The sequence below is a fragment of the Parasteatoda tepidariorum genome, chromosome 3 (genome assembly GCF_982258835.1).
Source record: "Parasteatoda tepidariorum strain Cologne lab strain chromosome 3, Ptep-v5.0, whole genome shotgun sequence".
NCBI classification, from domain to species: domain Eukaryota; kingdom Metazoa; phylum Arthropoda; class Arachnida; order Araneae; family Theridiidae; genus Parasteatoda; species Parasteatoda tepidariorum.
Genome location: NC_141757.1, coordinates 34123063 through 34135623, shown reverse-complemented (window position 1 = coordinate 34135623; position 12561 = coordinate 34123063). Strand labels below are relative to the sequence as shown.

General features: G+C 27.4%; 1 protein-coding gene across 1 annotated transcript; it reads left to right on the top strand.

Annotated features, from left to right (window-relative positions):
• Positions 1-170: 170 nt before the first annotated feature.
• Positions 171-5917, top strand: LOC107446361 (uncharacterized). Its single transcript, XM_016060984.4, has 4 exons — positions 171-570; positions 908-1150; positions 2706-2736; positions 4397-5917. Exons 1-4 carry the CDS (start codon positions 515-517, stop codon positions 4814-4816), a joined length of 750 nt encoding a protein of 249 aa, XP_015916470.2. The 5' UTR covers positions 171-514; the 3' UTR covers positions 4817-5917.
• Positions 5918-12561: the final 6644 nt, after the last annotated feature.

The following is a 12561-nucleotide window of genomic DNA, read 5'->3' as shown; positions in this document are numbered from 1 at the left end:
TATTTTTATTTAAAAATGTATTTCTAAAAGGATGAAACTTTAAATCATAGGCAGCTGTAATCATTGGCTTAATATGTATAATATTTTAAATGTGACTCGAGTTTACGTTCGATAAGTAAGAAAATAAAGTAATTTCTTCATATCAAAATCTGTTCAGTTTCAACAGAATAAACAGAATGACGGGATAAAATTGTGTAATATGATGATCAAAATCGTCTGTTTGTTTTTATTATGATCTTAAAATCATCTTAAAATTAAAACAACACTTAATGTCACATGTCATTTTGTGCAAAATCACTATTCCATCAGTGTAGTTTTTTTTTTTTTAAATCTTCAGCTAAATATTAATATCACTAAATTTTGCAGTAAAAGTTCAAGGACTGAAATTGTGACATTGCCTGTTTAAATCAGAGCAAAAATAATTATAACTGCCATTTAATTACTTTTATGTAACGTTTTTAGTTATGAATTCAATTTATTTTGAAAAACAATGTTATAGTCATTTATAAAATTTATGGCACTGATTGTCAGTAATCTGTATGTTTATCAGGAAACATCTGATTTTAATCGGTAATTATCCATCGATTTCTAATATTGCATTAAAATATTTTTAAACAAAATTTAGGTTTTGTACTGAATGAAATTTTTTTACATCTATGCTGTAAAGATGAAAATAAATTCATTAATAACTTTATAATAGCATTTAAATCAGTTAATATAATTGTTTTGTATTTAACTAATAGCAATATTTTTAAGTGGCTTTTGGTTACTATTTATTACAAAAAAAAACTGAGATTATTCTAGAAAATGATTTTGCATGATTGCTTTTTTTTTTCTTAACAATTTACCTTTGTTTATGAATTACAATATTTTCATACTCACATAAAAGAAAATTCTTTTACAACAGAAAATGGATTCCATCTAAAGTTTTTGTGAATTGCAATGGTGTTATTGAAGTTTTGTCTCAAAATGAAAGAAAGAGAGATTTTAACTTGTCAAGTGATTGGGATGTTCAAGCACCAAATGACACTGTCTGGAATAAAGTGCCCACTCTACCATTTCAAAGATCTGTTCGAGAGACATTTTTTATTTGCAAAAAGAAAGGAAAAGAAGCCCCAATATGGTTTCTCGCTAATTCAGAGCACGATAGGTAAATAATCTTTTATATCTGTTGTAAATATTGCTTAAGATAGGTCATGGCATGTACTTTTCTGCTATCACAGATCTTAGCAAAATTTATCAGTTGATTGTTCGTATTTCTTTATTAGCTCACTTTTCATTGATATTAAGAACCATAGTGGTTCATCATCATCACTTGGACCAAGTTATTTCCTTTATTCTGTTTAGTATATATTATTCTACAAAACCATTAAATTAAGAATCAAAAATAGTTACTTGTAATGATGGCAATTTTTTGTTTGTTTTGTTTTGTTATTTAATGATAGCTATATTGAATACAACCCAATTGGGGGGTAATGGATATACCCCAATTGGGTTGTCCATTGGTTTACTCTCCAATTGATGTGAATTATGGGTAACGGGTGATAACGAGAATCTGGTGGTGGTCTTACATGTTGGAAAACTTGACTTTGTGTTTTCTATAGCCGATAAGCACCAAAAAATATGAATTTAAGAAGCCTGATTTTTTTAAATCATTGATTTGAGTTAAATATTGGATTTGAAAAGTCAAAATAATGACCTGATCAGAATAGACAAATAAATAAATCTGAAATTTTAAATCTCACATTTGATATGATTTTTGGACATGCATGTGTCATAAATCTATGTGGTTTTTCGGTGGTGATTTTTATAGATTTCCACATGATTTAAAAATCCAAATATTTTGAATTAAAGCTAAAGTATATTCCCTCAATTTTTTTTGTTTTAATCTAAATCATTTTAAATCCTATACATTTTCTTTAATTAATGTATTAAATTTGCATTTATATTACTCAATAAAATATTTTTTTTTCGTTTTATAAGCATTAAAGTTTTTTTTAATTTTTACTAATAGAATTTATTTTAAAATTATCTTTTGTATTATATATGAGATTATAAGAAATTATTATTTGTCGATCCTGTGTTTTTAAATCCAAAAAAGCATATATCTTGTATATAAATCGAACCCAAAACTCACAGTTGTTAAAAGCAAATGTCTAACTAACTGCGTATAAAATTCATGTTCGTTTCATATAAATTAAATACAAAAAATAATTTTTTGATAATATTTAAAACAATTATTGAAATGTTTTTTTCAGCTCAAAATATATTTTTTTGAAACATAAGTTAAGCAAAATAATATGAAATGCTAAGAACATGAGTAAATACTTGTTTTTTCACACTTAATGAGTTTTGTTTGGTTCTTTGATTCTAAATCATTTTTTATATTCCATCTGCTTAAAGCATTAACACTACTCTGTAAATAATTTTGTTATTTTACTTATATTTGTTGTTTTTGTTACCAATGTATCATTCGACTTTTTAAATTTCACAGTTCAAACTTAGCACAATATCAATGGAAGGATACACCAGCCTTAATTGTTCATCATTTACTTTACAAATATGAGTATTTAATAAATAAAAACAATTTTGAATGACATTGATTTGTTTTAATATTATTTAAAAGTTGTTTATTATGAAAATGGGCAAGAATGTGAATTAAATTGTATGTGTAATTTGTATTGAAAATTATTTTTTAATTATAGAAATCACTGGTTTACGACTCTAGCTCCATTTGTAAGTATCTTTTTTCTTTCTTTTTTATTTTTATATGTATTTGCAATGGAATGAATTATTTTTCAAAATGTTTGATATTTTTATTCTTGATAAGAGTTAGACAAATTTGTCAAGTTTTATGTTTTCCGTAGTAAATGAAAGCAAAAAAAAATTATCAAAACCTTATACCCACTCTGATATTTAAAAATAATTTCTTAAGATATTGTCATAATTAAAAATTTAACAAAAAAGAGCAAATAAAAATGGATTTACACCAATAAACAATATTTTAGCAAAAGTTATGGTTGTCATTTGTTCTTGTGCAATAAAATCCAATTTACCATATGACTGCTAGCTAAAATAGTTCATCATACAATAAATTGGCATACAGTTTATTTAAAAAAACATGCATTTTTGTAATTAATTATTTAGCTTATATGTAATTAATTTGTAGATAAATGATTGTTAAGGTACTCAACATTCTTGATAATGATTTTTAGGAGGGGGGAAAGTGTTATAATATTTTTGTATTTTTTATTTCCAATGCAGCAGAAGGATGAACACTGGTCTTTCATCACTAGAGAGAAAATACACAAATGGAACTAACATAAAAAAGCAAAGTATAAACAAATAAAAGTGATTAACTAAAGAGAAATAGAAGGGAGAAATTTAAGTTGTGAAATTAGTTAAAAGTATCCTAATAATGAGAGTAGATAAATGGCGTTCAGAACCGGGCCGAAAAGGAGGTGGTCTACACTCATTTTCTAGTCACCCCAACATAGGCCAGAAAAACTGTGGACGATCTTAGTCAATAAAGGTGAGTGTGGGGGAAATCGTACATGGCCATCATAAGAAAAGCACTGGCTGCTCAGTATCTGGTATGGTCCAAAAGATTAAGGATAGTTTACGGTCTAAGTTAAGGATAGTTTAAGGTCTGCACTCATTTTCTAGTCACCCCAACATAGGCCAGAAAAACTGTTGACGATCTTAAGTCAATAAAGGTGAGTGTGGGGGAAATTGTACATGGCCATCATTAGAAAAGCAGTGGCTGCTCAGTATCTGGTATAGTCCAAAAGATTAAGGATAGTTTTACGCCAAAATTTTCCTTCAATATTTGCTTCATCTTAAATGTATGCAAATGTCTTGAAATGGGTAAAATGATTCTTGAAGCCACAGATCCATAGCTAAATGGAAGAAAAGCAAGCAGATCAAAAAGAAAATGTAAAAAATAATAATTACAATAAAAGTTACAAACACACAACAGTCATAAAGAAAGCATATTATTTGCAATATGTATGATAAATTACGAATAATGGTATATTTGTGATAATTAAATTTGCTTATGCATTTCTTTATTAGGATAATAAATTTTCCAAGTAGTAAATAAGTAAGTAGTAGTAGTAAGATAATAAATTTTCCAATTTTTTTTATTTTTTTGTTCATTAGTAAGTTAAATTTTTATTTCTTCCTTCATCAGGTAGTGAATTAAATTTTGTTCATGCCTTTCTTCATCAGGTATTAAATTAAATTTGGATTCTAACTACGTAATTAAGTAAAGCATAAATTTTCTGAAGGACATAGTTTTTATTCTGCAATAAGGAGTCTTTAGAAGTGTTAATAAATGTTTCTGCAATTTTATTTTTTGCGGGAAATTTACTTCATGTGTCATTTTATTTTTTAGACTCAAAAGCGACCTTTGCCCTACGGAGATTATGACAATTGGACCTATCCTGATCAATATGAATCTGAGTCGAATCGCTTGACATCATTTCAAAGAAAATCACTGACTCCCCAGCATCGGTCAGGGTCTTACACTGTACAGGAGACTGTAAGGAAGAGTCCCAAACTACAAGATGTAGCCTTATCTCCTCCATGCAGGTCAGGGTTTTATTCTGTTCAAGAGTCCCAGAAAAAGAGTTCTAAGCAGCATGATGTAGATTCTGTCTCACACGTGCTTCAATCTGAATCTGTGCCCATAAAATCTGATCAAAATGACAGCATATGCTGCCACTGGTGTGGTGGTGCTTTATCATGCTTTTTCAGTATCTTTGGTGTATGCTTACAGCAATGCTGCTTAAGTGTATCATCTGTGGTTAATTGAATATTCAGTTCCGAATGTTGTGATTGTGTTAATGTGAAGGACCGAAATCAAGAGAATGTTGACTTTCACCGGTGAATGTCAACAATCACATTGTCGCTTTGGTGAATGTCTAAATATATTTGTTATATCTGATTTTATATTAATTTATTCGTTGATATTATTATATTCATTCGATATTTCAATATTTACTGAGGATAGATTGGAAGAAAATCAGTGTTACACCAGTTAAACGCATGCTACCAATTAAATGCTAAACATCGGTTAAATGCATGTTGGGCTGTGACCTTAAAAAATATTGATATAGGACATACCGGGCAAATGTATACCAGGCAGTGGCACTGAACTGGACCTAGTATGTATTTAGGACATTTATCAAAGCGAGTATGTGATTGTCAACATTCACCGATGGAAGTCAGCAACCACCAATTTTGGTCATTCATAGTAACAATTGCATAACGTAAAGTTATGTGTCTTTTTATATCTACAAGATAGGGTTATTAATTTACAATCTAATGACTCCTTAAAATGTTGTGTATATTACCTTCCCTTTTTATGTGTTTCAAAATAACCTCAACCTGCCATAATTCATTTGATATCCGTACTTTGGTCTGAAAGTTCTAGAAACAACTCTTAAATCCTTAATCAGAATGCTTTTAATTCTGACCCTGGTAGCAGAAACTCTGCAGCAAATTTTAATGGAAAAGTAAGTTTAAACAGAACAAAAGAAACATGAATGCAATACAGGACTTCATCAGGGGACACTCTGCATACATTTATGAGGGTACTTTTCTGCGAATTACTATTACTGTTTAACAAAACCAAATTGCTATTTGTGCCCTGAAACCCCATTGGGGGAAAAAATCTGAAATATAGAAAATATAAAATCAGATTAACATGAAATGTTATACAATTTATAAACTGAAAATAAATAAAGTATTCAGAAAAAAAATCGTTAAAAACTCGCCAAGGAACAAAATATTATTCTCAAGCCTTTTTTTTTTGTTTGATGTCTCAAATACATGTGTGTGTTTGACTTGTGTCTGTTTTTGTCTTTGGAGATGAATTATCAAATTTGCATTTATATAAATATCATTGCCAGCAGAGAACGGAATAATAAAGAAATCTGAACTGCCAGATTAAAAACATTTTAGAACCAACCAAAATGTAGTCACTCTGTGTTGCTATCTACTAAACAGATTTAATTTGGAAAACATAAGAAAATATATTAGGAGATAAAAACCATTCTTCACCATGAAGTTTCTTTGTTCTGTTTCAGTTTACTCTTCTATTACAATTTAAATATAATTTGCTGATATTTTTATTAAGTTATTTGAAGACTAATTTTTATTTTATGCTGCTTTAGTGCTTTCCCACTTCTGACTTTATTTTACAGTTTTTTTTCTGGTGCATCTGCAAATCGATTTTTTATTTAGGAATATGTTTAAAAGATATTAAGAACTTATGACCTAAAAGCAGTATCAATTGAGGACTTAATTTGCGTGATAAACTTGTGCATTCAAAGTACAGGAATGCATTAAGGCAGGTTACTTTGAAATTTATTAAATAGGTTTGTAATTTACATATTTTAAGGAGTTATTTTATTCATCCTGAAACACAACATGCATCCTAGTTAATGTTCCTAATATTTTTATACATAATTCATATTTTTGTTAATGAATTTTTTTCTTAGCCAAAGAAGATATGTATACTGTAAAAAAATTAAAATATTAAGATGTAACATATACAACTAAAGCTTTTATATTATACATTTGAATTTCTTTCTTTTTTTAATCAGATGGTTTTTTAAAACAATCATCAAATATTGTGAATAGTTATTAGATTCATAACTAAATATCAAGATAAAAAAATATTTTTTCTAACAATATTTAAATTTGTTTAAAATGCAGAATCATATATTTGTATGGTAAAGAAATTAAAATCTGTTGAAAGTTAAATGTTTAAATAAATTTAGCTTGCATTGCCATTGATATACATTCAACATTACATAACTTTAATACTGCCACTACGTGCCTATAGCCAAAGTGCCTAATGTTTCTAAATTATATAAAGTTTGAAGGAAATGTCATTCTAAATTATTTTTCATCCTTCTATAAATAATGTCACTTGAAAAACTTATTTTTACGATAAGAAATATATTTTTACGTGTTAATTTTATACAAATGAAACCTTTATACTAAATTTTTAGATTATGAAGTTTTTATTAAGATTTTTTTTTTATAAGACTATGATACTTAAAAGATTTTTTAATAAGATTCTACAACAGTTACTACTGATGAGAAAGTTTTAATGTATATTTAAATAGTTATCTAATTGATAAAAATTAGAGAAACAAAATGAAGCCTATGTATGATGAACACTTGCAGTCCATGATTCTAAAAATCAATTCATTCAGGGTTGAGTCAGTGTGGGTGTTTATCAAATTTTATACCACTTATACTGTTGTAATTCATTAAAATGTACATAGTTTATAATTTAACTTATCAACTTACAACTTAATTAAACAAGTAACTACTAAGCTAGTATCCTATATATCATAAGAAATTAGTTTAATTTTCAAAACAGTATTTTAATATCAAACTTATAAAATGAAGGGGAAAAAAAACAGAAACAAATATGCATATTTTATTACTATTGTATGTCTGTTATTTATATTAGGCCTTTGGAAATAAAAAAAAATCTGTTATTTATTATAATTAAGTTTTTTTTTCTTCAATATGCAATTAGAAAACTTAACATTTAAGTTAAACGCATTAACTTAAACATTTTAAGTTTAATTTTCTTACTTTCTAAGCTTATTTCTTTTTAAGTTAATTCTTTAGTTCTAAGTTAATTATTCTTAAGTTAATTCATTTTTTCTAGTTTACTGTTTCTTTTTAGTGATATGTAATGTTTATATATTTTTTATCCATTGAGCATTTGATATGAAGTTATTTTTTATGCTATATTTTATTTCAAACTATAAACTAAATCTTTCTAACCAGTGTTGCAGTGCTAAAAAAAAATTTTTTTTTTAACCAAAATACTGTGTGATGGAATGTTAAATTATCAAAGATAAATTTCGATCAACCATTATCAAATTATCTAAAGTGATTGAAGTTTTTCCTTATTTCATTTTATTATAGCCTCTCAAATCTTCCTCATCACTAAAATCAAAATTTTCCAATCAAAAATCCCCCAATTAAAATAATTCTAATTCCTTTTACAAAAGATTTGTAACTTTTAATCATTTAAACTCATACAGATGTATTAATGATATGCCTTTAAATTAAGCCCCTTAGGAGTTTGCTTTCTTATGAAATATACGGGTTACATAGCCTCATTATCTAAAACTTTTTGTTTAATGCTTGGTGTATTTATGGCCCTACCCTGTGAATTTATGGCCCCTGAATAATGTCTTGATGGTAGATTGCCATTCTACCATCTAATTCTCTTGAATGTTAATAGCAAAAAAAATTTATAAATATGTAAAAAAAAAAATTGTAACTAATGATAATAGCATGTTATATTTACGCTGTTTTGCAATTTTGATAGTCACATTAGATTTTAGTGCTTTCAATTTAGTATTTTTATGTGATTTTAATAACAATGTGTGATATTACCAAAAATTTATTTATTGTATCTGCTTTTTAAGGAATGTTTACTTAATTTTAGTATTTATTAAAAGTTCGTTCTGTCTACTTCTTTTCATGTTATATGTTGCTATATTGTAATTTCTTTATTATTATTTTTTGATCTCTATATACAATTATAACAATATAATAGTACAGTAACCTTTTTGAGAAACTTTTAATCTGAATTGTCTTTCAATGATCTCATCTGCTAAAAGGCTAATTTATAAACAATGGGATAAAATATAGATTAATCTCTCCCTTTAATTCTGACAAAAAATTTGCATTTTTGTAGGGGTAGGGGTTAAACAGTACTGATTATTAAACAAAAAAATCAACGTGTTTGTCAAAAATGTTAATAATCGTAATTACAGGAAATAAATATAAACAATGTATAAAACCATATAATTTAATTAAATAGATTTTAGAAATGTAATTACAAAATATTCTGAATTATATTTTACTTCAGTTAGCTTTTAATTACGACATTTGTTATCAATTTGTTTATATGAAAAATGTCAGCATGATATCACAACCCCTGTAATCAGTGAACAATAAACAAATGAAATAAAGAAAACCGAAATATGAAGTTAAACGTATTTAATGCAAATTCACAAAAGATTTAATCCCAATCTTCAAGACCATCAAAAGAAAAAATAGAACTGTCATAGAAAATAATGTCTAAACTCACATTATTAAGAGCGTCAATACTAATTGGAAGCTATCTTTGCTTCCCGAAAAATGAAAGCAAACTACGCAACCTCACGCTATACCAGCGTTATCTCATCCTCTTGAATAATTTGAATAACGGAAAACCTTTTTCTTCTATTTATTCACCTGCCCTCTTTCTACCTGTTTTGTATGTGTAGGGACCGATGGTGTACGGTGTTGGTTCTCGTTAAACTGTTCTACCGTAAAGTGCTCGACTTCGCGTGCTGATCGATGGACGGGGATGGGGGGTGCCATCCCCTCTGCAGAGGAGCAAAATTGTGATGGCATGTCTTTGGATCACCCTCAGGGTTGTTTCCCAGACCATCGCCACTAGCCCACTGGTGCAGCTTTAAAGTGCAACATAAATGAACCACCACAACAAAATCTACCTGTTTTGTCTTTGTTTTCCTAAAGAGGCAATTTCGCTATGACACAATTCTGATAAAAATGATCTATTTAATTTATCATAGTGCAGTTGCTACCAACTGATTCAATTCTTTCAGTCATAGTTAGCCTTGATTTGTAAGTCTACTTCTAGTTTGCATTAAAATGGCAAATTCCTTTATTGACTTAAATTTATATTTTAAGTACATAATGCTCTATACTTTTACATAAATTGTTGTGGAATTTTGTAATGTGTATCTCAATACTGTGCACGTCATTTATTACATGTACGCATATTGAACAATGTATTGTATATCTTACATTTATTTCTTCTTAATAGATTGTTTTCGAGCTTTGAATGTAGTATTTTTATGCTTTTAGGATGAGATTTTCTTAGTATTTATTATTTACAATTTTAGTTTGTCTTTTTTTTATATTTTCTTTTTGCGCTAGTCATTGTTTCCTATTTTTCAAAAGAAGAAAAAATTTGTGTCTGTTTTTACTGTTTACATTTGCTAGTGTGGCTTAACCATCACACAGGGTGCTCAGCGAGTGCAACCCAACTTTTATGATTCGGTCCTTTATTATTTTTTTTTGTTGATAATTTGTAATAATTTTAAAATTATGGCAGAAATACTGGCTTAAACATTAATGTTTTTGTTATTATTATTATCATTATTGTGTACATTAACTTTATTTATTTATTTTTTTGTTGATAATTTGTAGTAATTTTAAAATTATGGCAGAATTACTGGCTTAAACATTAATGTTTTTATTATTATTATTATCATTATTATGTGACGTTAAGCCAATTTTTTTATTGGTTCGAAGAGAGTTTTGTTCATCAATCATCAAAACTCATGTGTAAAAATCTCTGTTTTTATTTAATTACAACCTTAAAAACTTTTATTTACCAAATGGCACCCAACCAAACATATAGGGGTGTAAAAAAAAACTAGCAACTTTGTAAGAGAAACAATCTAAAATTTACTTAATATTGTTTTTTAACAGCCTTAATTATAATAGTAAAAGCATGGATTTATTTTGCCATACTCTTGTTGGATGTTGCAATGAAAAATTCTGATGATAAGAGTACTAACAGATTCTTTTTCTTCATTGCTATTTTTTTTAAAAATACAAACGTTTAAAAAAAAGTTTTTTTTAATTTTTTTCGTATTTTTAATATTTATACTCCTTTTATGGAACATTATTGATCTTAGAAATGAGTATTAAGGATTCTGCTTAAATAATTATCTAAAGTTGTTTAAATAAATCTTTTCTGATTCTATAACTTAGATTTTGTAAAATCTTGTAAAGAATCGTAAGAGGCCCTAGTTTTGTATTCTTTCTATAAAGAGCCCCTAAATTTAAGGAAACGATTGCCTTCGTTATTATTTCATCTGTAAGATAAAATCGAAAACAAAAGTTTCGAAAATCAATATTAAAAGTAACTTTTTTTTGTTGAAAAATTGTCGTTTTTATAATTACAGTAAAGTCCCAATTATCCGAGTTAATGGAGACCACAACAAACTCGGTTAACTGAAAAACTCGGTTAAAGCGAAGAGTATAAAAACGGAAAGAAAAAGAGAAGGTATAAATGTAATATATTTAAGAAATACAAAATGTATACGAGTATACCACATGCAATTCATATTATAATTAAAAAGCTTACTTAAAAACATTTAAAAAGCATACTTTACGAGAATTAAATAAATTTTACTTAAAAAAAGTCCTTAATCGCGTTTCGTTCTACGTAACTTTGGCACTTTTCTGTAGTAATGTTTCGCCTTTTTTAGGGATAACAGTAAGGCTGGTGTCGCCTCTTTTTGTTGTTCTATATATTCAATAGTACATTCGATAGCTTTTAGTCCATCTGTATGAGAGATTTTTATATGTTGATTTTAATAATCACGCTCTTCATCATCTTCGCTAGATTCATTATCATTATTGACGATATTTCATCAGACCAAGTTGTTGGATTTTGTTTTTCTGAGTGTTTGGAAGATAAAATTCAGATTTATTTTTCAGCAGTTTTTTTAAAAATAAATAGAACAAAAAAAATTATTGAAATATTTGATAGCTCGGTTAAAGCGGAAACTCGGATAACCGGGTCTCGGATAATTGGGACTCTACTGTATTTAAAAAAGTATTTTTTTCAAATGTCATTGCCGTGAATCTTTAATCTTATTACGGGTCTTATAAAGGAAGTCAGTTTCAAGCCTTGACTGATGATCCTGTACACATGTGGGGTGAAATTTGGCAATAATGGTGGTATTTGTCTTTTCTTTTTTTAACTTATGCCATAAAGGGTATAATTTCATACATGAAGAATTTATTTTATTTTATTCATTTTGTAATCTTGTGTTTCTTAATGCCCATTTATAATATCTGATCTCTTTACCAAGCTTGTTACTTATATGCATTTATTTTTTTTTGTTTTATTTCATTGCATGAATAATGTATTACTCAAATTTTATCTTGTGGTAACTATAAATAAACTTAAGAGGCCTCTCGTCCTCATTTAACTGTCGAAAAGGTGGAGACAAATTCTAAATATGCTTTTAATCATCTTTATTTCATATTCACTAATAAACTGATTTAAAATATTTACTCTGTTCTGCAATATATTTCAATCCGAAAAATACAAGGGGGTCCCCCAATCAGAACCTGAGATATAAAGATATAAATACAAAATATCTAATAATATAAATAAAGAATAAAAAGATATAAAACCTTTTATGTTCTTTATTCATTTATTCGAACAAAATTGTACCAATACAGATCTGTAATCATCAGTTTTTGAATGGTCGTTAAATACTATACATTTGACTTTTTACTAGATTCTTGATAATCTTTGTTTTTTTGCAATCGGCGTTAAATGTGTTTTTTTTTTCAGCATAATCCAAATCGTTTTCGTTTAAACTGTAATAAAATTAAATTTTGAAAAAAGAAAAAGAAAAAAAAAGGAGTGTTGTTTTAAATGGCTTTACATCGCATCATTTTATTGCTTTAAAGTTTTGA

What these genes read in the sequence shown, in the direction of transcription:
- LOC107446361 (XM_016060984.4), top strand. Translation starts at nt 515, where the DNA reads ATGGCACTGATTGTCAGTAATCTGTATGTTTATCAGGAAACATCTGAT. An exon ending in GAAACATCTGATTTTAATCG is followed by an intron (nt 571 to 907) that starts GTAATTATCCAT and finishes CTTTTACAACAG; the next exon opens with AAAATGGATTCCATCTAAAG. An exon ending in TTACGACTCTAGCTCCATTT is followed by an intron (nt 2,737 to 4,396) that starts GTAAGTATCTTT and finishes TTTATTTTTTAG; the next exon opens with ACTCAAAAGCGACCTTTGCC.